The sequence below is a fragment of the Miniopterus schreibersii genome, assembly GCF_964146895.1.
Source record: "Miniopterus schreibersii genome assembly, chromosome: 1".
NCBI classification, from domain to species: Eukaryota; Metazoa; Chordata; class Mammalia; order Chiroptera; family Miniopteridae; genus Miniopterus; species Miniopterus schreibersii.
In genome coordinates, this window is record NC_138101.1 from 85,955,437 (window position 1) to 85,981,638 (window position 26,202).

The 26,202-nt window shown below is 35.7% G+C and overlaps 1 protein-coding gene across 4 annotated transcripts in view; it reads left to right on the forward strand.

Moving 5' to 3' along the window:
• NSUN6 (NOP2/Sun RNA methyltransferase 6) overlaps nt 1-25,447 on the forward strand; it is a 68,855-nt gene extending 43,408 nt beyond the window's left edge. For 2 of the 4 annotated variants that reach the window (XR_013999245.1, XR_013999246.1), the window contains exons 9-11: nt 10,691-10,839; nt 21,799-21,934; nt 24,694-25,447. Coding sequence is in view for 2 of the 4 variants with exons in the window: in XM_081143685.1 (XP_080999811.1) it covers nt 10,691-10,839; nt 21,809-21,934; nt 24,694-24,918 (500 nt within the window). In the remaining 2 variants the exon portion in view is untranslated. The remainder of the gene's footprint in view (nt 1-10,690; nt 10,840-21,798; nt 21,935-24,693) is intronic. The other 2 variants (XM_081143685.1, XM_081143686.1) reach the window with 1 other exon arrangement.
• Nucleotides 25,448-26,202: the final 755 nt, after the last annotated feature.

The window sequence follows — 26,202 nt, forward strand, 5'->3', positions numbered from 1 at the left end:
AATCAAAACCCAACTGTGTTCATCTGCAAATAGAGATAGGTTTCCTTTCTAATTTGGATGCCCTTTGTTTCATTTTCTTGCCTAATTGCCCTTGCTAGAACCTATAGTACAGTGTTGAATAGAAATGGTGACAGGGACATTGATATTTAGATTTTGATCAAGTGGCTTAAAACTAGCTCTAGGTTTCTTGTAAATACCCTTTATCAGATTGAGAAATTTTCCTTCTCTCCCTAGTTTGTTGGGTGTTTTAAATCACAAGTGATGTTGGATTTTGTCAAATGCTTCTTCGGTGTCAATTAAGATGATTATGTGGTATTTGACTTTTATTCGATTAATTTTTAGATGCTGAACCAACCTTGTATTCTGGAGATAAATCACAGATTTTAAGGATCTATGGCATATATATTTATGGTCATGGTGTATAATCCTTTTTACATGTTGCTGAATTGGGTTTGCCTGTATTTTGTTGAGGATACTTATGTTTATATTCATAAAAGATATTGGTCTGTAGTTTTCTTTCCTGTGATGTCTTTGTCAGGTTTTGGTATCAGTAATACTTGCGTCATAGAATGAGTTGGGAAGTATTTCTTTCTCTTTCGTTTTTGAAACAATTTATGAAGGATTGCTATTAATTCTTTAAATGTTTGGTTGATTAATCAGTGAAGCTGTCTGGGCCTGGTCATTTCTTTTTGGGAATCTTAAAAAATACTAATTCAGTTTCTTTACTTAATATAGGTTTATTCATATTTTCTCTTTCTTCTTTAATCAGTTCTGGAAGTTTGGGTCTCTAACAATTTGTCCATTTCATCTAAGTTATCTATACAGTTGTAGTATTCCTTTTAATCATTCTTTCTTTCTGTAAGGTCAGTAGCTAGTTATGTCACCATTTTATTTCCTAATTTTAGTTAGTATTTTGAGTTTTCTCTCTTGGTTGGTCTAGCTTGTTTTGTCAATCTTGTTGGTCTTCCCAGAGAACACCTTTTGGTTTTGTTAATTCCTCCTATTTTTTTTCTATTCCCTATTTCATTAATTTCTGCTCTGATCTTAATTATTTTCTTCCCTCTGCTTTATTTTTTAGTTTGCATCTTTTTTCTGTTGTCTAAAAATGGAAGGTTCACTCTGGCTGAGTAGCTCAGTTGGTAGAGTGTTGTCCTGATACGCCAAGGTTGTAGATTCGATCCCCATTCAGGACACATACAAGAATCAACCAGTGAATGTATCAATAAATGGAATAACTAATCGATGTTTCTCTTTTCTCTCTCCCCCTTTCCTCTTTCTCTCTAAAATCAGTCAGTAAAACTTGTTTTTAAAAATGGAAGGTTAGGTTAGTGTTTTGAGATCATTCTTTTTCATGTAGATACAGCTATAAATTTTCCTCTAAGCACTGTTTAATGACTTGCCATAGTTTTGGCATGTTGTGTTTTCGTTTTCATTCATGTCAGAGCATTTTATAATTTGCCTGTGATTTCTGTGACCCATGATTATTCAGGAGCATGTTTTTAAATTTTCACATGCTTCTGAATTTCCCAAATTTCCTTCTATCATTTACTTTTAATTCCATTTTAATGTGAAAACAAACATTGTATGAGTTCAACATTTTTTAATTTATTGAGCTTTGTTTTATGTCCACGCATGTGGTTTTTCCTAGAGAATGATCCACATGTGTGGAAAAGAATGTGTATTCTGCTGTTGTTGAGTGGAGAACTCTATAGAATGTTAGGTCCAATCGGTTTATAGTGTTGACGTGTTCTATTTCCTTGTTGATCTTCTGTCTGGTTCTTTTAATTATTGAAAGCAAGATAACAAAGTCTCCAACTATTATTGTGGAATTGCGTATTTCTCCCCTCAGATCTCCAGATTTTGCTTTAGATATTTTGATATTCTTTTGTTAGATGTATATTTAAATTACTTATTTTTTTCTTGTGGATTAACCCTTTTGCCCCAGAATGTCCTAATTTATAACATTTTTTGTTTTAATGTCTACTTTGACCAATATTGGTATAACCTACTTGTTTCCTTATGGTTATTTTTTTGCATGATATTTCTTTTTCATTCTTTTACTTTTAGCCTACTTATATTTTTTAGTTTCTTGTAGATAGTTTATAATTGTGTCTTGTTTTTTTAAACTCTGGTATAATCTGTCTTTTGGTTGGATTATTTAATCCATTTACATTTTTTGAATTTTTATCAAAATTTAGCTTTTCAATAGGAAGGGAAAGAGAGAAACATTGATGTGAGAGAGAAACATCGATCAGTTGCCTCCCACATGCGCCCCAAACAGGGATAGAACCTGAGATCTGGGTATGTGCCCTGTGCCCTGACCAATAATCAAACTGGCCACCTTTTGGTGTATGGGATGGCATTTCAACCAATTGAGCCTTACCAGCCAGGGCACCCTCTCCTTTTTATGGTCATTAGTATTTGCTTTATATGTTTAGGTGCTCCTACATTGGGTGTATAGATGTTCACTATTTATACTCTCTTATTGAATTGATCCCTTTATCATGATGAAATTCTCTTCTTTGTTGCTTTTTAAGTCCTTGTTTTAAGTCTATTTTGTCTGGTATTCGTATTACTGTTCCCTCTTTTTTTCATTTCCATTTGCATGATATATCTGTTTCCATCCCTTTACTTTCAGTCTGTGTGTCTTTCAGTCTGAAGTGTGTCTGTTATAGGCAGCATATATATGGGTCTTGTTTTTATTCATTCACTCACCCTGTCTCTTTTTGATTGGAACATTAATTCATTGACATTTAAAGTAACTATTGATAGGTATTTAATTATTGCCATTTTATTCTTTTCTGATGTTTTGTAGTTCATCTCTGTACCTTTCTTATTGTTTTGCTCTCTTCCCTTTTATTTTAATGACTGTTTATAGAGTTCTCTTTGGGTTCCTTTCTGTCTATTTCTTGTATATCTCTTGCAGTTATGTGCTTCACATAAACTGTATTTATAGCAGTCTGTTTTAAATTGATGGGCACTGACATTTGGATGCATTCTAAAATGACAATTTTTCTCACCCCCTCTACATTTATGTTTTTGTCATTTTTAAATTATTTTGAGTGTGTATGTTTGTGTGTTTCCCTTAACTTATCATAATTGCACATGATCTTTCTACTTTTGTCTTTTAAGCATTGTACAGGTTTTATAGTTGGTTGATCTACTGATTTTACTCAGTGTTTGCCTTTGTCAGTGAAAATTTTTTCTTTCCTGTGTTTTCTATTCATATTTTTGATAGTTTCTTTTCTATTTAAACAAGTCTCTGTAACATTTCTTATAATACTGGTCTAATAGTCATGAACTACTTTAGCTTTTTCTTGTCTGGGAAACCATCTATCCTTCAATTCTAAAATGTTAGCTTTGCTGGATAGAGCAGTCTTGGTTATAGGTCTTTGCTTTCATCACTTTGAATATTGAATATTTCATGCCAGTCCCTTCTGGCCTGCAGTGTTTCTGCTTAGAAATCATCTGACCTTTTTATGGGAGTTCTCCTGTTAGTAACTTACTGCTTATCTCTTGCTGCTTTTAAGATTCTGTCTCTTTCTTTACCTTTGGAATTTTAATGATGATATGTCTTGATGAACCTCTTTGGGTTCATCTTGTTTGGGACTCTGCACTTTCTGGACTTGTATGTTTATTTTTTTCACCAATTTAGGAAAGTTTTCAGTTGATATTTCTTCAAAAAGGTTCTCAATCTTTTGTGCTCTCTCTTCTCATACTGTCACCCCTGTGATTCTAGCTTTGGTACACTTGATTTTGTTCCAGAAGTTCCTTAAACTATCCTCGTTTTATTAACTAATTTTTTCTTTTTGCTTTTCTGATTGTGTTATGTTACCTTGTCTTCCATTTCACTATTTTGATCCTCTATTTTATCTAATCTGATGTTGCTTCTCTGTAATGTGTTCTTCATTTCTCTTACTGTATTTTTTATTTTTGACTGCTTGTTTTCCATGCTTTTTCTTTGTTGAAGTTCCCACTGCCCTTGTACTGGAGACCAGAGCAAGTGAGTTTGCAGGAAAGTCTGTGCTCGGGCCCTTTAAAAAGATGCCTCAGTGTACAGCAACCCTCTATTTTCACTTGGGTGCCATTCCCATTGCTTTTCACAGCCCGATGTTATGGGGATTACTTTTTCTGGAACTGGTACATGGGGCTTAGGAGCCTGGTGTGGGCTTTGGACCCCTTGCTACTCAGAAGGAATGGCTCCCACTGAGATATCCCTCCCACTTCTTTTTTTTTTTTTTAATCCCTCTCACTTCTTTTTTTTTGTTTAATCCCTCTCACTTCTTAGCTGCCACACCCTGGGTATGGGACCTGTCCCTTCTGCACCTCCTATCAGTCTCATCCTGGCTTCTCCTTTATATCCTTAGTTGTAGGACTTCTGTTCAGCTAGTCTTGAGGTGGTACTAAGAGAGAGTTGTTTCATAATTTTGTTTAATTTTAATATGGTTATGGGAGGAAGTGAGCACAGTGTTTTCCCACTCTGTCTTGACTGAAAATAATATATTCACATTTAACGTTGTTATTGATATAGTTGGATTTACATCTGCCATTTTACTTTTTCTTTTCTATACCTCTTGTGTTTTTTTGTTGTTTCTTTGTCCTTCCTTAGTTGCTTTTTTTAAGCCAAGTACATATATACTAATGTAATATTTTATTTACATTAATGAATTTTTCAGTTTATGTGTTATAGACTCACATGGTTATAATACTCCTTTATATCATTTTATGCCTATAAAATTTCTAAAAGAAACTGAGAAAAAAAAGAAGAAATATATAATTTTAGATTTTGTTATATTACCTTTCTTACTAGTTCCCTTCACTTGTTCCTGTGGATTTGAGTTACTACCTGGTGTCATTTTCTTCCTCCAATACAGCTTTGTTTCCACTCACCCTTTTTGCTGTTATTGGGAAATATATTACATTTCCTATGCATACACATACATACATTTTATGGGTATATATACACACACATACACATATATGATACATGTGTATATAAGTATGTACATATACATATATAACCTTTATTACATATATAGGTTAATAAGTGAAATTATGTGCATATTTATAGTTGATTTTTTAAATCAAGAGAAGAAATACACATTTATACTATTTTTTACAATTACATAATTACCTTTACCTGTGTTCTTTGTTTTTTCATGTGGACTCAAAGTACTTTCTAGTGTCAGTTGCTTTCAACTTGAACTTTTCAAAGTATTTCTTATAAAGCAGGTTTCTAGCAACAATTACCTCAGTTTGTTTATCTCTATTTTACATTTGTTTATTTATGCATTTATTGATTTCAGAAAGAGGAAGGGAAAGGGAGAGATAAGAAACGATGAAAGTCATTGATCAGCTGCCTCCTACATGTCCCCTACTGGGGATCAAGTCTGAAACCTGAGCATATGCCTTGACCAGGAATCAAACCATGACCTCCTGGTTCATAGATTGACACTCAGCCACTGAGCCATGCCGGCTGGACATCTATTTCACCTTTATTTTTAAAAGATAATCTTTTTATACTTTGAATACATCATCTCACTGCCTTTTGGCCTCTATTCTTCCTGATGAGAAAAACATCTTTTAATTTTATTATAGTTCCCTAGTACATGAGAGTCATTTTTCTTTTGTAGCTTTAAAGGTTTTTTTCTTTGCCTTTGGCTTTCAAAATTTTTAATATGTGTCTGATTACTGATCTTTTCGCATTTGTCCTACTTAATATTTGAGCTTCTTGGATAATTTTTTTTCAATTATTTTTCTACTTTTTGTCTCTCCTCTTCTGGTGCCCTTATTATGTCTATATTGGTGCACTTAATGGTGTCACACATTTCTCTGAGGCTCTATTTATGTCTCTGATCTTAGATTGCATAATCTCTGTTCTTTTAACTTCAAGTACACTGATTCTTTTTTCTGTCAGTTTTAAGTCTGTGATTGAGCCCCTTTAGTCAATTTTTCATTTGTTATTACACATTCAACTCCAGAATTTCCTTTTTTTGGTTTCTTTTTTGTAACTTGTACTTATTGATGTGTTTTATTTGGTGAGACATTGTTGCTGTATGTTCCTTTGCTTCCTGAAGCATAATTTCTTTTTATTCAATTCTTTGAACATATTTTTTATTGGCTATAAAGTCTTTACTATGTCTGCCATCTACGACCTCTCAAAGAGAGTTTCTGTTGTGTTGGGTCATACTTTCATGTTTCTTTGCATAACTCATAATTTGTTGTTGTTGAAAACTCGGTAATAAGTGGCAACAACTCTAGATACATATCACTCCTCCCCAGGCTTGTAGTTGTTTGCTTATATGTTTACTGTGATGGCTGGACTGTTCTAGTAAGTTGTATTTTGCAGGCAGGTACACAGTAATCCTGGGATGACAATGGTTTTATGGGGGCTCTCTTTACTGTCTCTTTCTCTGATCTTTGTGTTAAATGGTCTGCTTCCGTTGGTATTACAAGATGTTATTTGCCTCTGCTCATTTCAGGTTGATTATGCTGTTGTTTTCAACAGTGCTCTGGGGCATAAACTACTTCACCATTTTGATCTAACATTTTGGAGTCCTTCGCATAGGTAATCTTTGAGGCCTGTCTCTGAGGTTTCTTCTCACCCCAGGAGGGCTCTTCTTAGCTGTCTCATTTCTTGGTTCTCAGGTAAACCTCTGGCAGGTCTGTGGTTTAGCTTATTGCTGTCATGGAGCTGCTGGCCTTCTCTTAATTGCTTACCATCACAATCTTCATGATTTTCAAGAGTGCCCTTAGGCTTAAACTTTCCATCATTGTAGTCAAAATCAGTTCACTTGGGGAGAGCACCTGAGCTCTGTCTTTATTTGCGACCTTTCACCTCTGGCCCACTGTTCCAGAGATGAGGGCAAGATAGTGACCTGTTTCTCTTGGAGTGGCACTTGATGAGTGAGCAGCATAGTACTGGGTTGGCTCGGCATCCTCTGGTTTTCTCAGATTGCCTCTCCTAATGTGGAGCTTCCTCATCATCAGTGAATTGGGCTAAGGGAAGTGGGGCTTTACTGTTCTCAGCTTCTGTGCCCAAGGTAGAGCTGCCCACCTATGAATTGGGCTGAGTGGAGGAGGGCAGCCCCAGAGTTTTCAGGTGCTCTTACCTGGAGTTGAACCTCTGCAATGTGGGACTGAGGGGGAGGGAAGAAAAGTACTGGCAGACCTGCCCTTCTGGATGAGTTACCATATTCCTTGACCTGGAGCTTAGGGAGAGAGGGAGCCATGCGTTCTTGGCTGCACCCGCATGAAGTGGATCTCCTTGCATTCTGAGCTTCAGGGAAAAGAGAGGCAGTTGGGACAAAGGAGTGAATGGGTTGTGGCTCAGTTGCCATAGATTCTCACTGTTCTTGCCAAGATGTAGTGTATTTTCTTGAATAAATGTTTCTTCATTTGATGTATGTCCTGGACATTTTCCAGAGACTTTAAATGGAGGTTTTATTTTTGATAATTTTCACCAGTTATGCTTGTTCCATTGGAGAAAAGGTTGTGGAGCTCCTCATGCCCTCATTCCAAAAGTTGTCTCAATCTCATTTATTTTTAACGTAAAATTGCTTCTAAATTATACACCATCCCAAAGGAATGCAGCTTTACAAATCTCTAAAGGTAGTTCCAAGATTACATATTATGAGAAAAAGGTTTGTCTAAACAAAAATACTGGCACTCTTGCATTACATATAAGCCTTATAAGTTTATCCCTTGTCTTTCTAGTTTTGAATAAGAGAAATTTCACTTGGATCAGGTGCATTTGGAGAGCATTTTGGTGATTTTTGGTCTGATCTAAGACAGATTTAGAATATTTTTTATAAATTTCTTTATTTATAGTCATCCAGTACCTCTTATGAAAATTGTACTTATTAGGAACAGTGAGTTCAGTGACTAGGCATTGCTACTACCTTTATCAGGGCCACAGTGTACCATTTTGCCCTGTGCAAGTACACCAGGCTGAGGGGTGAGTGGGGGCTGAATTCTGTCCCATGCTCTGTTCATCTTGTGCAGGACCATGTTAATCCAGAGGTCAGATTGCCTTAGTTCCAGTTCACACAAAAGTATCTTGTGGGCTTGCAGATTCCCTGGCTTTTAAGAATTTTTTAGTTCCTGGGGATGGGGGGGGGGGGATAAGACATGAACACTAGTGACTATATTTTAAGACTGTGCACCTAAAATATACAAAATGAAATCAGAGAAAATGCTTATTTCTCATAGGGATAGTCGAAAAAGAGCTTAAGGGAGGAGGTAGCATTTGTCAGACCTTGAAAGGGTAGGTAGCATTTTGACAAATGGAAGTGAGTGCGGAAGACATCTCAGGTAAAGCGAATTAGCAGAGGCATGCAAATAGGAAAGTTTATGCATTTTGGGTAACAAAGCAATGTTCTGTTTTGCTTTGTTTTTAACATTGGTGAATATGGAGGAGTACAGAGAAATTTGACTGTATAAGTAGATGAGGCCATATTATTAATGGTCTTTATTTGTTAATCTAAGGAGTTTATTTCAGAATGTTAGGTAGCTGTGGAACTAATGATAATTTTTGGTTTTATTAATGTCAGAGGAATGGAAAACTTATTGAGAGCTGTATTTTAGGGGAATTCATCTGCCACAGGATTCAAAACAAAACTGTGCAAGGTATTTCAATAGAGAGAATTTAGTATAAATTTATATGAAAGAGACAATTTAGTACAAATAAACAGGATAAGGAGTCAGTTAAATAGATGTTGGAGAGCTGAAACAGCAGAAGGCGATCACTTAGGCAACCTAGAGATAATGGCTGCAGAAAGAAACAAAGGGAGAAACAAAGGGAGGGGGATTGCTTATTAGAACCAAAAAGCTCTCAGAAGAGGCTCCATGGAGCTGAAATTCAAAACTCTGAGGACATGGGTGCTACCCAGCTGCTGCTCGTTCCTTAGGACTCAAAGCAGGCAGTGTGATGGAGCTGGGACTTAGACTCTGAGGGAGGGGTCTCTGTCCACTCCATATTGATACTTAATGGAAGAAGCTAGAAACTGCAGCTGCCAAGGTAAAGGGCTGTTGGGATGCTCTTGACAGGAGTAGGAAGCAAACAGGAATGATAAAGTCCATTCCGTAGTCCTTGTCTCTCATCTCCCCACCCCCTTCACTCCTCTATCTCCTGGAACTAGTGAATCTTGAAAGGAAGCCAGAAAGCAAGGGAGAATTGTTCAGAGTTCCCACCTCAGCATCACACAGCAGAGGAGAGACGGGTAGATTTGGAGCTCAGAAAATATAGATTAATAGCTAGCATAGTGGGGGAAAAACAAAAGCCCTTGAAATTAGTTCCTATACATACGATAAAAGAAACATTTCAAACCTGGAAGAAAGAATAAATTAGTTAATAAATAGGTCTGAGACAAATTATGTTGGAGGGTGAGGGGAAGGATGTACGCAAAGTAATTTGAAGATGGATTAAGGAGTTTACTGTAAAGAATTAAAGTAAAAATAGCTAGAGGCAGATAAAGGTGAGCTTTTATCTGACTGCACAAATGGAGAAGATTTTAAAGCATGAAAGCAAAGGTAAAACTCAACAAGGAAAGGGATAGATTTGATATTCAACAATTACATGTATAAAAAGACCCAACAAACTGGGAGGAGAGATTAATATTCTTAATATACAAAGAACTCTTCTAATTAATAAGAAAATACAACAGTCTCAGTATAAAAAGGGCAAAAATAAAGAATGTGACCATATGAAGAAAAAACACTATTGGCCAATAAAAGGATTGATGAGGATTTGGGGATGACAGATGGCACTCATGATAATGGAAGTGTAAATTGGCATAGTCTTTCTAGAGAGCATTTATCAGTATATCAGGAAGCTTGAAAATAGTTATTTAGGTTGAAAAGATGTGTGTTCTGAGACAGTAGGTAAAGCAAAGATGGTTATAGGTGGAGATGAGTTAAATAGATAGGAACTTTTGTCTGACAGTTTTGCAGTCAGAGAAAAGCAGAAAGTTACGTTGGTGAGATTCGGAACAATATTGTGGGTACTGTGGGGAATCCACTAGCTTTGTACAAAAGCAGTCGTCAGCATTGTCTTGCTGTTAGCTAGCTTAAATATATAAACAGATTGTTTGGTTTTATGACTTTCTCCAATAACACCAAATAGATCAGAAATTGGATTGGAGACAATTACTTAAATGAATGCAGAGGGAAACCTGTGAAAGATTGGATCCAGGGAGCTGTTAACTTGTGTAGAGTGTAGCCTTGCTGATGGCCCCAGAAGCAAGGAGCCTGAGAAACCACAGAATTAGTATGTTTGACTAGAACCTGATAGATACTCTCTTTTTCTGCTGTCTGCAGTAGGGATTACCAAAGGAAGTATCAGCTCGGCTCTCAGAAATGACTTGAATTCATTCCCGGTCCCAGCTCTGATGATTTGTGGCATCTGACATTGGGGATACAAGGTCTCATTTGATTAGGCCTTGGTTTGCACTGTATGAACAGAATAACCCTCAGTTGTAATAATCTCATTTTTAACCTTTTTATGAAGTCAGGTCTATATTAAATATAAGTCAGGATTAGTTTCACCAGTTACTTGAAGGAAGGAATTGCTTTTTTCTGCTTTCTGTTCCAGACTATGATTTTAAATTCCTGATAATTGCTTCTGTGTCAGGAGTTTTTTTATTATAGACCAATAGGGCATATACAAATATGTTTATAATTCTCTTTCTAGGGGAGCCTCCATTCTTACCAGAATCTTTTGACCGTATTCTTCTTGATGCACCCTGCAGTGGAATGGGACAGAGACCAAACATGGCTTGCTCTTGGACTTTGAAGGAAGTGACATCGTATCAACCATTGCAGCGAAAACTCTTTACTGTGGTATGTGATAATACTTCACTGTGAAAGAAAGTTGGCCTTCACTTGTTTGATGTTTAAAAGACTGAAAGCAGTGTTCATAGCAGCGTTATTCACAATAACCCAAACTGGAAATAACCAAATTGTCCATTGACAGATAAATGAATAAGCATAATGTACTTACAAACAAATATTATTCAGCCTTACAAAGGAATGAAATTCTGAACTTTAAAAACATTATGCCAGACACAAAAAGGCAAATATTGTATGATTCCCTTTATATAAGGTAACTAGAATAGGCAAATTTATAGAGACTAGTGGTTACCAGGGGCTGGAGATATGAAAGAATTAGGAGTTACTGTTTAATGGGCACAGAGTTTAAGTTTCGTATGATGAAAATAATCTGGAGATGAATACTGGGGATGGTTTCCCAACAATGTGAACATATTTAATGCCGTAGAACTGTACACTTAAACATGGCTCAGCAGTTGAGCATCAACCTAGGATCCAGGAGATCAAGGTTCGATTCCTGGTCAGGGCACATGCCCGGTTGTGGGCTCCATCCCCAGCAGGGGGCGTGCAGGAGGCAGCCGATCAATGACTCATCATTGCTGTTTCTCTCTCTCTCCCTCTCCCTTCCTCTGTCTGAAATCAATTATATATGTGTGTATATATTTAAAAAACATGGTTAATATGGTAAATTTACTATGTATATTTTACCACACAAAAAAGGACAGAGAAGGCCTAGTTTTAAATACAGGGAGCTTTCCTTTATGTTGATGTCACTGTTTCATTGATGTCACTGTTTCATTTACAGGCAATAGTAGAATTTCTTCACTGAGATGCAATGAATTTCAAACATTCTGCTTTATCTTTAAAATGTCACTGGATTGTTTATTACTTTATGTAAATAATTATGTATAAAACCAATTACTCTTTTTAATAGAGTTCCTGAATTATTTTAGGTAGCAAATTAAAAGTGGGAAGTCCAGGTGTATAACTGTCTAATACAGTATTGTTATGTCAACTGTAATTGAAAAATTTAAAAAAATTTTGTAAAAGTGGGAAGTTCAATAGAAATAAAAATGGGAAGTGACAGTGTCCAGTGTAGGAGATAGGAGAACCATAAAAACTTTGTGCATTTAATTGGTCACCAGTACATTTCAGAAGAAGCCCAGATAGAGTATTTGAGGATTTCTCTCAGTCTTGCAAAAATGATACAGTAGATTTCATAGAATATAGATAGCATTTGATCAAGGATTACTTCATTATTTTTACTCAGGCCTTAATTATAAATATACGTGCTGCAACAATAATAAATGTAATATTCAGTCTCTGAAGTTGTCTTTGAGTACATTTCTAGTCATCTCTCCTGTTGTCTGCTTTCGTACACAAAGGTGGCACTGGTAGTGTATAATTTAACTTTTTCTTCTTTTATACAATCTGTGAAGGACACATCCTGGGAGTTAAAACAGCATGCAGTGTAAAAGAAGCTTTATTTATAGCTAAAATCCATTTTGATGGGGGGGGTGTAAAATTAGGACACTATTTTTTTAATCCTCACTCGAGGATATTTTTTCCACTGATTTTTAGAGAGAGGGAGGAGGGGGAGAAGGGAGAGAGGGAGGGAGAGAGAGAGAAACATCAACGTGAGAGACACATTGATTGGTTCCCTCCCTCACGCTCCCAACCAGTGCCGGGAATTGAACTGCAACTGAGGTACATGCCCTTGACTGGGAGTCAAACTGACTCCCTTTGGACCCTGGGCTGATGCTCTAATCACAGAGCCAAACTGGCAGGGCAAATTAGGACACTCTTAAAACACTTGGCTTTTCTTTCTAAGCCATAGAAAAAAATTCAGAAAGGCTACCTAGAATTCGTTATCTCAATTAAAAGGAACAGCTGACAGTATGAGAGAGAATACAGCAGGAATGCCATCTGGCATGGATAGAAATTGATTGATAATGTGGACTTGGAATCAGAAAAACCTATTTTTATTTATTTTTCCAGTTCGAGTTGATATACAATATTATATTACTTTCCGGTGTACAACACAGTAATAAGACACTTATATGAAGTGATCACCCCCTTAAGTCTAGTACCCGTCTGACATCATATATAGCTTTTATTATTGACTGAATTCCCCATGCTGTACTTTACGTCTTCATGACTATTTTTATTACTGGAAATTTGTACTTCTTAATTCCTTTCACCTTTCACCCATTTCTCCCAATCCCCCTCCCATCTGGCAACCATCAATTTGTTCCCTGTTTGTATGAGTTTGTTTCTGTTTAGTTTGTTCGTTTATTTTATTTTTTGGATTCCACATATAAGTGAAATCATGTGGTATTTGTTTTTCTCTGTCGGATTTACTTCACTTGGCATAATATTTGCTAGGTCCATCCATGTTGTTGCAAATGGTAAGATTTCATTCTTTTTTTTATGGCTGAATAATATTGGATATATGTACCATATCTTTATCCATTCATGTATCAATAGACACGTAGGTTGCTTTCATATCTTGACTATTGTAAATAATGGTACATACATCTTTTCCAATAAGTGTTTTGGATTTCTTCAGATAAATACCCAAAAGTGGAGTTGCTGGGTCATATGGTAGTTATATTTTTACTTTTTTGAGGGGCCCCCATAGAGTTTTCCATACTGGCAGCACCAATTTACAATTCCACCAACAGTGCATGAGGGTTCCCTTTTCTCCACATCCTCGACAACGCTTGTTTGTTGATTTATTGATGATAGCCATTCTGACACAGGTGAAATGGTATTTCATTGTGGTTTTAGTTTACATTTCCCTGATGATTAGCATCTTTTTTATACATCTGTTAGTCATCTGTACGTTCTTTTTGGAGAAGTGTTTATTCAGATTCTCTGCCAATTTTTAAATTGTATTATTTGTTATTTTGGTTGAGTTATATAAGTTTCTTACACATTTTGGATATTATCCCCATATCGGAGGTGCCATTGGTGAATTCTTTTTCCATTCAGTAGTTTGTCCTTTTTGTATTGTTGATGGTTTCCTTTGCTGTGCAAAAACATTTTAGTTTGATTTAGTCCCATTTGTTAATTTTTTTTCTTTAGTTTTCCTTGCCTGAGCAGGTATATAGAAAAAAATATATTGCTAAAAGTGATGTCACAAAGTTTACTGCCTGTGTTTTCTTCTAGGAGTTTTATGGTTTCAAGTCTTATATGTACTTAATCCATTTTCAGTTTATTCTTGTATATAGTGTAAGAAAATGGTCTGGTTTCAGTGTTTTGCATGTATCTGTTCAGTTTTCCCAACACCATATATTGAAGAGACTGTCTTTACCCCATTGTATATTCTTGCATTCTTTGTCATAGACTGATTGACCATAGAGGTATGGGCTTATTTCAGCCTTCTTTATTCTGTTCCATTGATCTATGTGTCTGTTTTTATGCCAGTATCCCATGCTATTTTGATTACTGTAGCCGTGTAATATAGTTTGATGTCAGGTAGCATGGTAAATCCAACTTTATTTTACTTTCTCAAGATTGCTTTGGTTATTTGAGATCGTTTGTGGTTTCAAATAAATTTTAGGATTATTCTATTTTTGTGAAAAATGCCATTGGGATTGCATTGAATTTGTAGATTGCTTAGGATAATATGGACATTTTAATGATAGTAAGTCTTCCTATCCATGAACATGGTATATTGTTTCATTTATTTATATCTTCAGTTTCTTCCTTCAGTGTTTTATAGTTTTCCACATACAGGTCTTTTACCTCCTTGGTTAAATTTATTCTTGAGTTATTTATTTATTTATTTATTTATTTATTATTTATTTTTGTCTGGCTAGGATTATGGATTTGTCTACTTCTCATCGCAGTTCTATCAGTGCTTGTTTCATGAATTTTGAAGCTTGGCTATCATACAGAACCACTTAGAATTATGTCCTTTTGATGACTTTTTTATAATTAAGAAATGACACCCTTTATTTTTGGTAATATTTTTTTGCTCTGAAATATACTTTACTTTATATTAATATAGCCATTTCAACTTAAAAACAAACAAACCATATCCCTGGCTGGGTGGCTCTGTTGGTTGGAGCATTGTTCTGTACACCAAAAGGTTGCGGGTTTGATTCTCAGTAAGGGCACATACCTAGGTTGTAGGTTCAATCCCCGGTTGAGATGTGTATGAGAGGCAACCAATCAATGTTTCTCACATCAATATTTTTTGCTCTTTCCCTTCCCCTCTCTCTAAAAATCAATTTAAAAAAAACAACCGTATTTTAACTGTAAAAAAAATGTACACTTTTTGAAAAAGCAGCATAATAGAGAGTATTTTGAAACAATCATTTGACCTAATGATAGATTATTTTAGGATTTAAGGGTCATTTCCCTTTGCTAAAGGTGGATGGAATTGCCGTCACACCTTTGGAACCCATTTCCAACAACTAACCTGACTCTTCCCTCTACTTTTTTTTTAAAATTGATTTTAGAGAGAGGGAGGAAGAGAGACAGAGAGACACTGATTTGTTGTTTCACTTATTGATGCATTCATTGGTTGATTCTTGTATGTGCCCTGTCTGGGGATTGAACCCACAACCTTAGCATATCTGGATGACATTCTTAACCAACTGAGTATACTGGCTAGGGCTTGAAACAATCATTTGGTTACACTTACTGAGGAAGGGGTATTCTAGTTTCTGTATTTACTGAAAGGTTAAAATATATAGACTGGTAAAAGGAATTTGCAACTCAGATTTTTCTCCCCCAAGAATAATTGCCTGAGGATGGCAATTGGTGGGGTGTCCTCCATGTCCCCACCTGTCACTGGTGAAAGTGGAGTTCTTGAGGTGCCGTGGGAACAGAAATTTCCTGAGGCCCCCACAGGAGGATGAGGTATCATGGAAAGCTTTATTGATGATGTAAAATTAAAGTGTTTCCCTTCCAAGGTCCCATCTCCCTTCATTCCACCATGGAAAATGTCCCATTTTGTCTTTAGCAGAGAGCTAGGATTAAAGCCAGTGCCCAGAGTCTTTGCTCCATATCAAAGCACAATTCGGTACAGCATCTGGCTAGGTTAGATTGTATTCCCAGCTGCAGTCCACTGTGTGTGGGGTCCACATGGCTTCTAGGGCCACATAGTGAGCTAGTGTGGGTCATGGAACAAGCGAGTGCAAGGGCAAGGAAGCAAGAGAAACAAGAGAGAATTCTTTGGGGATTTTAACAAAGAGCTTGTCCAATGAATCCTTCAGGATTTTGGGTGCTTGCTGTTACCCCACCTCCTCTAGCCAGTTATCTTTTTCCCAGGTTAGACTGATAGGCAGGCACCTTCCCTATGTTACCCCGACTTCACTGTGAATGCCCCTATCTTTCCCCTTCCCCCAGTGGTCTTCAGGAAATGGACCAGTGGTTCCACGGGGAGTGTAAAGTTGCAGCTTCCTGGTGAAGCTGCCTAGATCACCATGCTTATAATGTCTGGCCTTCCCTTTGCTTTCTTCTTATTATTAATATTAATAACTAGCTGATTACAGCGGTAACATCTTTATTACTTAAATTTGCTGTTTTTAGGAATTATGTGCCATTAGGATGTGAGGCTGAGAGGCATCCAGATATACATTAGGTTTAAACATTGATAAATCATTTAAAAATATTATTTATGTATTAGAAAATGTATTCAACATTTTTTCCTCAATAAAGTATCCAGAAAACTTGCTTAAATAGGGCATATAATTTTTAATGACTCAGGCCTTTTTAATCCTCAGAAATTAACTAAATAAGATAGGAGCTTGTAAATATTGAGTGTCTCATCATCACATCATCAGATTTGAAATCACCTGAGGATGTGTGAAAGGTAGTCATTTTAGCTTTCTGTTGATTAGTATTAGCGTAGTATTTTTTTCTTTTAGAATGTGTGTATCTTTACATTTACCTACGTGTATCTCTTGTAGGCGGCACATAGGTGGGTCTTTCTTTTATACATATGACAAACTCTTGCCTTTTAAATCTGCCATCTTGCTATTTATTTTGTTTTTCCTATCCTTTTTTCCTTTTTCTTGTTTATTTTGTTACATATATTTAATATGTTCTTACTGATTTTAAAGAGAGAAGGGAAAGGGAGAGAGAGAAACAGTGATCAGCTGCCTCCCTCACGTACCGACAGGATTTGGAACCGGAAACTGGGGCATGTGCCCTGACTGGGAATCGAACCAGCAACCCTTCAGTGCATGGGATGACATTCAACCAACTGAGCCACACCAGCCAGGGCTGTATTAAGTATATTTTAATCATTCCATTTTATCTCCCAGCTGGCTTATTAGCTATAAGTCTGTCTTTTCTTTTTTTTTTTAGGATATTTTTCTCTTTATTTCCAATTCTTACACTTTCTTACATCTATTCTGTTTTCTTTTCTCTTGTTTACTTTTATTCAAGTAAGTCTGTGCCAAAGTTTAGAAATGGTGGCTTTAGTTTTAAAGTTTTGTTTACTTCCTTTGGCTGTAAATCTATCAGGAGGTTAAATCGAACTAAAATAATTTATTAAACATATAGAATAATCTCCCAACTTATTATACATCTATATTTTAGCAGAAATCTGTGTCCTAATATCATAGTCAGCTATTGAATTCAAGTGATAAAATTTAATATCTCAGTGTGCCTATAAATCATTATATATATTTATAATCAGACTGGATAAATTTCTTAGTGCAGCTATAACATGTCCACAAATTTATTATTTGATACAACACAAACTTTCTTACAATTTTGGAGTTTGAAATTGTTCTTCTAGAGACTCTAAGAATCTGTTTTCATATCAATTTTAGTTCTAGGAGCCACCTGCATTTCTTTTTTTTTTTTCCTAATTGATCCCCTCCACTCTGCATCCACCCCACCCCCAGGCCTTCCCCATACCAATGTCTGTGTCCATGGGTTATGCTTATAAACATATAAGTTCTTTGATTAATCTCTCCCTACCCATTTCCCCTTACCCACCTTCCCTCTGAGATCCCTCAGCTTGTTCCATGCTTCCATGTCTCTGGATCTATTTTGTTCATCAGTTTATTTTGTTTATTACATTCCACATATAAGGGAGATCATGTGGTACTTGTCTTTGTCTGACTGGCTTATTTCACTTAGCATAGTACTCTCCAGTTCCCTCCATGCTGTATTTTATTTTTTGATGCAATTGTAAATGGGATTGTTTTTTTGATTTTTCTTTCCAATAGCTTGTTATTGATGTTTAAAAATGCAAATTTCTAATATTAATATTAATTTTTGTATCCTGCTACTATACTGAATTCATTTTTTAACTCAAATAGTGTTTTGATGGAAAATTAGGGTTTGTTCTATATAGTATCATGTCATGTGCAAATAATGACACTTTTACTTCATTCTTTTCAATTTGGATGCCCTTTCTTTCTTTTTCTTCTCTGATTGCTGTGGTGAGGACTTCCAGTACTATGTTGAATAAAAGTGGTGAAAGTGGACATCATGTCTTGTTCCTGATGTTAAGGGAAACCCTTTTAGTTTTTCACCATTGAGTATGATGTTAGCTGTGGGTTTGTCATATATGACCTTTATTATATTGAAGTATATTCCCCTCTATTTCAACTTTGCTGAGAGTTTTTATCATAAATTGTTGGACTTTGTGAAATAGTTTTCTTCATTTATTTATATGGTTGTATGAGTTTTATCCTTCATTTTTGTTTATGTTGTGTATAACATTAATTGATTTGTGTATATTGAACCAGGAATAAATTCCACTTGATCATGGTGTATGATCTTTTTAATATATTGCTGAATTAAGTTTTCTAATAGATTTTTACATCTGTGTTCATCAGGAAGATTGTCCTATAATTTTTTTTAGATTTTCACGACAATTTTAAATCAAATTTACCAAATTAAAAAGAATTTAGCTCTGTGTTTATAGTTGTGTCCTTAATTCCATGCATTTTCTTTGGATTCACTTTTCCTTTTGTTGAAGTAGCTACAATAGCAATTTTTTCACTGCGGACCTATGCATGGTGAATTTTGTAAGTCAGAAAATGACATATTTTTGTCCTCACCCTTGAGCGAATATAGAAAGTCTTGTTGACAGCCACCTTCCCTGTAACACGGAATATATTATTTCAGTTTCTAGTGGCATCTTCCTGCCAATAAGAAATGTACTTAAAGGCCCAATAATTATACGAGACCAATTATTCTTTTATGTATTTTTATATTATATTTTTATTTTTTAAGTACAGTTGACAATGTTATATTAGTTTTAGGTGTACAGCATAGTGGTTAGACATCTATATAACTTTTGAAGTAAGTTTAGTATTTCCTTGACTCCATACATAGTTATTGCAGTATTATTGACTATATTTCCTATGTTGCACTCTACCTCCCCATGGCAGTTTTGTAACTGCCAATTTGTACTTCTTAATTCCTTCACCTTTTTCACCCAGCCCACATTCCCTTCCCACCTGGCAACCATCAGGTGGTTCTTGGTATATGAGTTTGTTTCTGTTTTGTTTGTTTGCTTTTTAGATTCCACATGTAAGTGAAATATATGATATTTGTCTTTCTCTGTCTGACTTATTTCACTTACATAATGTTCTCTAGGTTTACTTATGTAAGATTTCATTTTTTTTAATGCCTAAGTAATATTCCATTGTATATGTATGCCACATCTTCTTTATTCAATTGTCTGTCAATGGACACTTAGATTGCTTCCATATCTTGATTATTGTAAATAATACTGCAGTGAACATAGTGATGCATGTGTGTTTTCAAATTAGTGTTTTGGATTTCTTCAGATAAATACCAAAAGGTGGGAATGGTGGGTCATATGGTTGTTCTATTTTTAATTTTTTGAGGAATATCCATACTGTTTTCCATGTTATTTTCTTTTTTTGTAGTGTCTTTTCTGATTTTGGTATCAGGGAAATACTGATCTTGTAAAATGAGTTTAGGAGTTTTTTTCCTTTAATTTTTTGGAATAATTTGAGAATGATGTCTTTTTTTGAAATATTTGGTAAAACTCACCTGTGATGAAGTCATATGCTCCAGGGATTTTGTTCGTTGGAAGTTTTTTTTTATTATTTGATTTCTTTTAGTTTTTGGTTTCTCAGGTTTTCTTTTTCTTCCTGATTCAGTCATGGGAGATTGCATTTTTTTTTTAGGAATTTATCCATTTTTTTCCAGGTTGTTCAATTTGTTGGCATATATTTGTAGTATTTTCTTATAATTCTTTTTATTTCTGTGGTGTTGGTTATGACTTCTCTTTGTTTTGTGATTTTATTTGGGCCCTCTTTTTTTCTTGATGAGTCTGGCTAAAGCTACATATGTTTTGTTTATATTTTCAAAGAACCAGCTCTTGGTTTCACTTATCTTTTTGTGTTCTTCTGTTTGTTTGTTTGTTTTTACTCTACATTGTTTATTTCTGCCCTGATCTTTATTATTTTTTTTCCTTTTACTCACCTTGGGCTTATTTTTTTCTTCTTTTTCTGGTTTCTTTAGCTGTAAGGTTTGGTTGCTTATTTGAGATTTTTCTTGTTTCTTGAGGAATGCCAGGATCAGACAAATCTTGATTGGAGTCATAGGTCCTCCCCATAAGTGACTTCGGGTACATTGGTTCCATATATGAGAAATGGGGGTAATAACTTTACCTAATTTACCTCAGTGGAGAGAGTAACCATCCCGCATACTTATTAAAAGGATTTATTGTAAGGTGCTTAAAATAATAGCTGGCCCACAGTAACAAATTTTAAATTTTGATCAGCATACTCTAGTTTAAAAAGCTTTTCATTAAAATTTTAAAAAGATAAACTTTAGTTATTTGGAATAAATTTATTTTTGTATAACACCTTATCTTTTGATTCATGTATTTATTGGAGTTACTCATTGAGTACCTACTATATGTAATAAATTATTTAGGTGCTGACAACACAGTAGTGAAAAAATAAACTGTTTCTGTCTTTATTCATGAGGTTTCTATTCTGATTGGGTGGGAAAATTAACAAATAGATGAGTAAGTTATTAGAAAGGAAGGGAGGATAGGTGTTGGGTTGGAATAGTTGCAGTTTTACATAAGGTGGTCAGGGTGGGCATTGCTGGAAAGGTGACATAAGCAGAGATAAGAAAATTGGGAAGGAGCAAGCAATACAGAAAACTGAAGAGCTTTCCAAGCTTGTGCACAGGTCCTGTGGGGGAAGTGTGCCGTGTGTGCTCCAGAACAGCAGGGCTCAGCTAAAGCTGAGTGAGCAGGTGTTCAGGGTGTGGCCAGAAAGGCGTCAAGCGGCCTGCTTTGTGTAGGGCCTTCACAGCCACTGTCAGGACTTGGGCTTTGACTCCAAGTGATAATAGAGGGCATTTGAGGGCTCTGAGCTGAGAAGTGACAAGTTTTGAAAGTCCTGCTCTGGCTACCAGACTGATAAGAGATTGTATAATGGCAAGGGGAAGAAGGTGGAAATAATCCAGGCAGTAATCCAGGCAGAGATCATGAGATTGACCAGAGTGGTAGCAATGGAGGTGGTGAGAAGTAGCCAAATTCTGGAATATTTTGAAGGTAGAGACAGTAGGATTTGCTGATATATGGGGAATGTGATAAAGGATAATGTAAGATTTGGGGCCTGAACATCTGGAATGATGGAAATACTTCAGTAGGTTTCAGAGGGAAGATAGGGGTTTACTTTGGGACATGTTGAATTCCATCATAGAGATACTGAGAAGGCAATTGAATATATGAGTATGGAATTTAGAAAGAAAACTAGCCTAAAAATGTAAATTTGGTATCTGAAGTCATGAAACCAAATGATCCTATTTGGGAAAGTCTTGGTCCAAATGGACTATAACAGCTCCAATAATGAAATGTATCTAGTCTGGAACTTCTAATTAGGAAAGAATCCTGGTCATACAGAACATTTTATTTATCCCAAATATTTGAAAAGTATCATACAGATATAAATTTCCTTAAAATGTTTCTTTAGCCCGGTGGTACACATTGTTTGATCACAGTTCTCTTTAGGCAGTGAAGCTGCTGAAGCCAGGGGGAGTGCTTGTTTACAGCACGTGCACCATCACACTGGCGGAAAATGAAGAACAAGTGGCCTGGGCCCTCACAGCATTTCCTTGCCTTCAGCTTCAGCCCCAGGTAAGAAGAATTTCCGTCACAGAAACTTAAGTGCTGGATAAACACAGGCTCTTTTATGAAGAAATATGTTAGGTAAAACTTCTGAGACAAATACTGTCATAAACAAAAATGTTTCTCTCATTAACTCCATTTAGACTGCCCATAGAAAATTCCATATCCTGACAGTTTTTCCTATGTTCATTCCTTGTCATTGTGTTCAAGTGCCACAGAGCTCAGGTATATTTTTAAAATTAAAAAAAAAAATTATTGTTGAAATAAATTTATCTTTATTGTTGAAAGTATTACAGATGTCTTTATTGTTGAAATAAATTTATCTTTATTGTTGAAAGTATTACAGATGTCTTTATTGTTGAAATAAATTTATCTTTATTGTTGAAAGTATTACAGATGTCTTTATTGTAGAAATAAATTTATCTTTATTGTTGAAAGTATTACAGATGTCTTCTTCCCCGCCAACCCCATTGACTTCCTCCTGTCCTCTCCCTAGGCCTTCCCTGAACTGTCCATGGGCTATGCATATATGCCTATAAATTCATTGTTAATCTCTTCCTCCCCCCCCCCCCCCGAAACACGTCAGTCTGTTGCACGATTCAATGTCTCCGGCTCTTTTGTCTTTCTCTGACTGGCTTATTTCACTTAGCATAATACTCTCTAGGTCCCTCTATGCTGTCTCAAAGTGGAAGAGATCCTTTTTTATAGCTGCATAGTATTCCATTGTATAAATGTACCACAGCTTTTGAATCCTTTCATCTACTGATGGGCACTTGGGCCGTTTCCAGATCTTAGCTACTGTAAACAGTGCTGCTATGAACATAGGGGTGCATACATTCTTTCTGATTGGTGTTTCTGGCTTCTTAGGATATATTCCTAGAGGTGGGATCACTGGGTCAAATGGCAGTTCCATTTTTAATTTTTTGAGGAAGCTCCATACTGTTTTCCATAGTGGCTGCACCAATCTGCATTCCCACCAGCAGTGTACCAGGGCTCCCTTTTCTCCACACCCTCGCCAGCACTTGTTTGTTGATGGCAGACATTCTGGCAGGTGTAAGGTGGTACCTCACTGTTCTTTTTATTTTTATCTCTGATAATTAGTGAAGTTGAGCATTTTTTCATATGTCTCTTGGTCATTTGTGTGTCCTCTTTGGAGAAGTGTCTATTCAGGTCCTCTGCCCATTTTTAAATTGAGAAACATTCACCTGGAATTAATTACCAACGGAGGTCCAGCTGAGGAGTAGACTTATATCAGGTTATTTTTGTTAGGTCTTTCTTTCACTTGTGATTGTTTTTCACGTTGCTCAGAATTTTTTTCCAAGTCCCCCCCCTTCCCATTCTAGATTTTTCAAATAAGGAAAATTTTGAGTATTTTCTCTGTTACATCAAAGCCCAAATAGGCTTTAAAAAAACTGGGTATCAAAAGACTAATCTAGTCAAGGTGGGGAAATAGTTCAGGATTATTGCTTCTTTCCAGTTTCTTATGTAAATTAGGTAGCATTTAAAAAGCTATTTTGTACTTTATTTTTCCTAGCACTATGTTTGTTATGATTTTTATTGAAAACATATTTTTCAGTATTTATGTTCATTAGATTCCACATATGAGTGAGGTCATGTGGTACTTGTCTTTCTCTGACTGGCTTATTTTGCTTAGCATAATACTCTCCAGGTCCCTCCATGCTGTCTCAAAGGTAGATTTTTAGCCCATGATGTTTGAGATTAAGCCTAAATCTGTAATAATGCTTACATGCATTCAGATACATTCAACATGTCACTTTAATACCTTTCTGTATAGAATTCTGACAGATAATTGGAATACCTAAATAAAAAGCAATCTGGAGATGGTTTCTAGATGCAGAAGTTAAGATAATTACATTTAAGATGAAAGGAAGACTTCAGCAGAATTCACTTGAAATTTTGTGTGTGTCTAAATAAATATATATTCTCTCTCTATACACTCAATATATACCTAATAGAGAGATTTTTTTCCCCTCTGTAGGTTAATCAATGATAGGTTTTCAGACATACACCTAAGAAAATATATCTTCAGTAACACATAAACACTTGTCTGTGAAATGGGGACTTAAATTAGGATTATGGATCTTTTGCAGTCACCCAATTCCTTATTAGTATTTGTTCCGCTAAACTGATTGGTGCTGCCTTAATTGATTTCTTTTTTATATTCTAATGCATTTAATAACAATAAAAACTTTTATCATCCAATTGGTATGAGTCAGAGAGAGGCATCTTTAGAGGCCTAAGGGGCTCCTGTTAGTTTGTGGGAGTATCATAAACGAAACTGAACTTTTTTTACCTGTAGCTGTTATTAATAATAATGTTTAATCTATGTGCCAGCCACTATATGCCACTAAATTCCAGGCATGGTACCACCTTCTTTATTTAAGTCTCAGATCTGAGTATTTTATAAGATGAAGTAAAGTTACTTGCTTAAGGTCACATAGCTAAAATGTGGCAGGGCTGCGATTTGAAACCATGTATTTTTAACTATGAATCTCGGATCCTTTGTAATGTTCTGGTATTTGATAAGCTTATGAGCTTTAATAGGTTCTCATTCTTCATGTGACCATATATTACTGCTTTCTCAGTTCACTACGTGGAAAAACAGTACATACAAAAATAAAAAGTATTTACTCATTTTTCTATTTTTGAACTTTAATTACAACTGAATTTGTCTTTTACATTTTGCACAGGCGCACACACTTACTAATTGTAGGATGTTCATGTATATTTTTATTTCCTCCAAACAGGAACCACAGATTGGAGGAGAAGGAATGATGGGAGCTGGCCTGTCATCTGAACAATTGAAACAGCTGCAGCGATTTGATCCATCTGTTGTGCCATTACAGGAAATGGACATTGATTCTCTCAGAGAGGCCAGAGTAGAAGACATGATTTGGCTGGCAAATAAAGATTGTATAGGTTTCTTTATTGCAAAATTTATAAAATGCAAAAGTATACAGAAGGATCCTTAGCAATGGAAATTCCAAACATGTACTCTGTGTGTGTTTTAATTTAAAAACCATCTGTTGTCCAGCCAAGTGACTGATGGTGTGATTGCTAAGGAAACAGAAAAGGCTGCCAGCTGTTTCACCAGGGATTAGAAGACACAGGAAGTAGTTGTGGGTCATGGGGAGGTGGTTTGAGATTAAATTTTGTAATTTTAAAGTAATTTTTCCTTTTGGATTTATCAGAGTTCAAAGAAAAGCAGATGCCTGTAGATGTCTGAAACATTTTTATTTGGGGTCATATGTCTTAATTTGTAAAGAATGCAAGTAATTTTTAATGGCAATCAATGAATCTAACAAGGAAAAAAATTAGCGATATTTAATTTGGTTGTAAAAAATATTTTTTATTCCTGAGTTCCTAAGTATGTAGTTCCTTAAGAATTCGGGGCATGAGAAGTATGACATTTGCCATGTGCCATTTACTGAACCAGGTATTTTACTTTTTCTGCTTACTATTTGATAAATAAACCTTTCAAATGAAGTCTGGACCTTTTCTAAATGAGAGTCTGTCTTTACTATTTACTCCCCTCCCCCCCATGATTTTAAACTAAAAAGTGAAATGAATCTTTTCTTCACTTTGTAGATTAAAAAAACGAGAATATTCTGCAATATCAGTACCTTTTATCATCTGTTGGAACACATGCTGTGACAGGTAATGAAGATGTGATTGGTGAGAAAGAGGAAGCCAGCTTCTGAGAACTGGGACCTGGCCCAGCACTTACAGGAAGGCCTGGTGGTCTCCTGTGAACATAATTCCACAGAACACCAACATCAGACAAGGCTGTTATGACTATGACACATCAAGACACAAAAAGACCACTCCAAAATCAAATCTGAATTTAGATAAAAGCAAGAACATATCCAAGCCACAAAAGTGACCAAACATCCCCCTATAGTGGCCAATGTGACTACTTTAAAAAAAAATCAATTATAAACTTACTCCTGCTTCATCCTACCTGCCTTTTAGATAACATATATAAACACCCAGCCCTAGTTTAAAGGCTCTCATATGTAGAGTTATATACATCAATTTTTGTTAACTCTTATCAAATCATCCCTAAATTCCTGAGCCTTGGGCATATAAGTGGACAATTGGAAACAAATGCCTAATAGTTTCTTTTCCCCCACATAGGTTTCTGTAAGGAATGTCTCATAATTATTCATCAAGACTGCAAGGCCTCCTGGATAAGGTAAGACCTTTTGTTGGCCTCATCTTTGATGAAGCCTTTCTTGAACACCCTTCCCTGAGTT